The following is a 2,966-nucleotide window of genomic DNA, read 5'->3' as shown; positions in this document are numbered from 1 at the left end:
AGGTGATCTGTCCATTGTTGAAAATGGGGTACTAAAGTCCCCTATGGTTGTGGTATTTCTATCTGTCCCTTCAGATCTTTTAATATTTGCTCTATAGGCTGGGCGCGGTGGCTCATGCCTGTAATCCCAGCACTTTGGGAGGCCGAGGCGGGCGGATCACCTGACATCGGGAGTTCGAGATCAGCCTAATCAACGTGGAGCCACCCTGTCTCTATTAAAAATACAAAAAATTAACTGGGCGTGGTGATGCATGCCTGTAATTCCAACTACTCAGGAGGCTGAGGCAGGAGAATTGCTTGAACTCGGGAGGCGAAGGTTGCGGTGAGCCGAGATCGTGCCATTGCACTCCAGCCTGGGCAAGAAGAGTGAAACTCTGTCTCAAAAAACAAAACAAAACAAAACAAAAAAAACCACTTGCTTTATATATCCATAAATAGTGCCACAAAAGCAATTGATAATGGGGTGAATGTCGCCACCATGTGTGCCTGTTTTGGCTGAGGTGCTGTTTCTTTGTAGGTGTATTGCTGTCAAATATAGTTTTATACAAGAAGCATACTAGTAGCCATACCGTTAATAACTGCACGTGCCAGGATTCAGCTGCAAAGAGTGTGTCAAGTGCCTGCATTGAGTATCTATAAGGCATGCTCTTGACTTTCACTGACAGAGAAGGATGCTCCTGGGTGACATTCATGTATGACTGGGCTTATCAGAATTGTGACTTGAATTTGATCAGTAGTTTCTTCTCAAGAAGTTAGGGAGCTACATATTAGAGGCCCTGCCATTTTGGCTTTATGTGATTCCAGATCAGGGATTGGCAAATATTTTTAAAAAGAGCCAGATTGTATTTTACGCTTTGCAGGCCCCATGGTCTTGCTGCAAATACTGAAACCTCCCCCTGCAGCGAGGGTGGAAGCAGCCCTGGATGTAGGTAAACAGTTGGGAGTGGCCATGTTCTAGTCAAACTTTGTGTGTGGACACTGAAATCTGAACACAATTTCACATGGCATGGAATCTTATCTTTTCAAAATTTTTCCTCAATGGTTTGAAAATGTAAAAATGACTTGCAGCTCACAAGTTGTGGGGAAGTAGGTAATGGGCAGAAGTAGCTCCTGGGCTGTGGTTTGCAATTGGCTGTTGTAGGTTGTAAGAGTATGTTCTCGAAGGTGGCGCTCTGTGGCTCTGGGTAAGGATTGGCCTGTCCAGTTTCTGCTTCTCCTGCTGGTGTTGCTGGTTTGTGGGCTGGGCTGTTGGTGTCTGTGGTTATGGTTTGAGTGAGTCCTTTTCAGAACGTCTGCCTGGGACAGTGGTTCCTCTCTGTGTAATGAGGGTGGGCTACGGGGCTATACCTGGAGTTCAGGTGCTGGCAGTGCTGCCAGTGAGCTGGAATCTATGTTCCACTCATGCTGAGCTGTGTGTGCAGCCCTGATCATTATCAACCCGTGAGCAGGCAGGCGTTCACTTCTGTCTGACCTGGATAATTAAGTCATGCTAATTGCTGCAGCTCCTGGCACAGTTTCTTCCAGCCTAATTGGGTGAAATGACAGGCAGATGCTGTGTTGATCTGCCCTCCTGGGCTTCTATGGCTGCTCCAGTTAGCACCCGCTCTTACTGTTTGCACCCAGCGTGCAGGTTCCCTGTTGCAGAGACTCCAGTTGCCCTGGGTACTGACTCTCCCAGACTGGAAGGCTGCGGGTGATGCTGGCCTAACCTCCAAAGCAAGCTCTCTATTATTTTGTCCACTAGTGAGTCTTTTCCTGTTCTAATTACATCTCTGCTGTGGGATTTCAGAGAAAATCAGCTCATGTTTTTGTCTCCTGCAGGGTGGGAAAGGACGCATAGGAGTGGTCATATCGTCCTACATGCATTTCACCAACGTCTCAGCCAGGTAGGATGAAGATGTCAGCTCACTGTCTTGAGGTGCTAAAAGCGGAGCCTGCATGGGACTGAAGGCTGCGTGGGAGCTGTTCTGGGCACCAAGGGCTCGGCTGACCTGTGTTTCCCATCCCCCAGTGCTGGGGTGGTCAGTGCCTGGAAACCCAGCTTCCAGTTAAGCGTTTACACTTGTGAAAGTGGCATTTTCCATGTTGGGTGGCTATGTATGATTGATTCTAAGTACTTCCATGGAGGCGTTAAAAAAATAAGTGGCCCCACTGTCCCTTATTCTCTGATAGAGAATTCTCTAATAAAGAATAACAGAGGTAAAAGTCACCATTATGAAAATTAAGAACAGGGTGGTCTCACTAAATCAGTTCATACCTTGTATATGATGATGGTGACAGCCACCTCTTTTGCAGGCACTGGGCCTCTGGGAAGTATGCTGAATATTTTCCTTTTCTTCCTGAATTCTCCTGACTAACCCATGAAGCAGTTACTGTCATTCCCATTGCATGGGTGAGGGAAGCGAGGCTCAGAGGAGCCAGGCAGCTTGCTCATGATCTCACAGCCCAGGAGTGGGGAGCCAGATCTCGGCTGGTTTCCATGAGATGGAACTGTAATCGTGGAGACTTTGGAGGTGCCACTTGGGTCCCCTTAGCCAGGCGTGACACAAACATGGTAGGGCCACAAGGACCTCAGTCCTATGCCCATCCTCCTGGCCCTGGGCAGCTGTGGTGTACACCCTGGACCCTTCCCAGAATGCAGATCTTCACTCACGCTGAAATGCAGTGCAGAAAATAACATTATTTGTGGGGTCTGCATTTGCATCTGCCCTGTCTTCTCAATGGCCTCTTTGTAAAGCCTGAGCTTTCCATTCTGAGGAAATAGAAGCTTATTCATATCAGCCAATAAACCTTTTCCTTTCTAGCACCAAGGAGTGAAATTTGACTTTCTGAATGTTTTCTCTGGAAACCAGTTGGGGTGTTGGTGCCTGCCAGGGAGGAAACCAACCCCCAAGTGAAAATCAGCCACCCTCTTGGTGAGAATAATCATCGGTGTGTGTGTGTGCCAGGAAAATCGAGATTCCTGGG

General features: G+C 47.9%; 1 protein-coding gene across 1 annotated transcript in view; it reads left to right on the top strand.

Annotated features, from left to right (window-relative positions):
• The window catches only part of TNS3 (tensin 3), a 330,636-nt gene that overhangs the window by 172,934 nt on the left and 154,736 nt on the right, over positions 1-2,966 (top strand). Inside the window, exon 10 of the mRNA XM_011996485.1 lies at positions 1,821-1,885. Within this exon, the coding sequence (XP_011851875.1) occupies positions 1,821-1,885 (65 nt within the window). The remainder of the gene's footprint in view (positions 1-1,820; positions 1,886-2,966) is intronic.

This window comes from Mandrillus leucophaeus, unplaced genomic scaffold (genome assembly GCF_000951045.1).
Source record: "Mandrillus leucophaeus isolate KB7577 unplaced genomic scaffold, Mleu.le_1.0 Scaffold517, whole genome shotgun sequence".
Taxonomy (NCBI): domain Eukaryota; kingdom Metazoa; phylum Chordata; class Mammalia; order Primates; family Cercopithecidae; genus Mandrillus; species Mandrillus leucophaeus.
The sequence above is the reverse complement of the archived record's forward strand: the minus strand, read 5'-3'. Positions and strand labels throughout refer to the sequence as shown.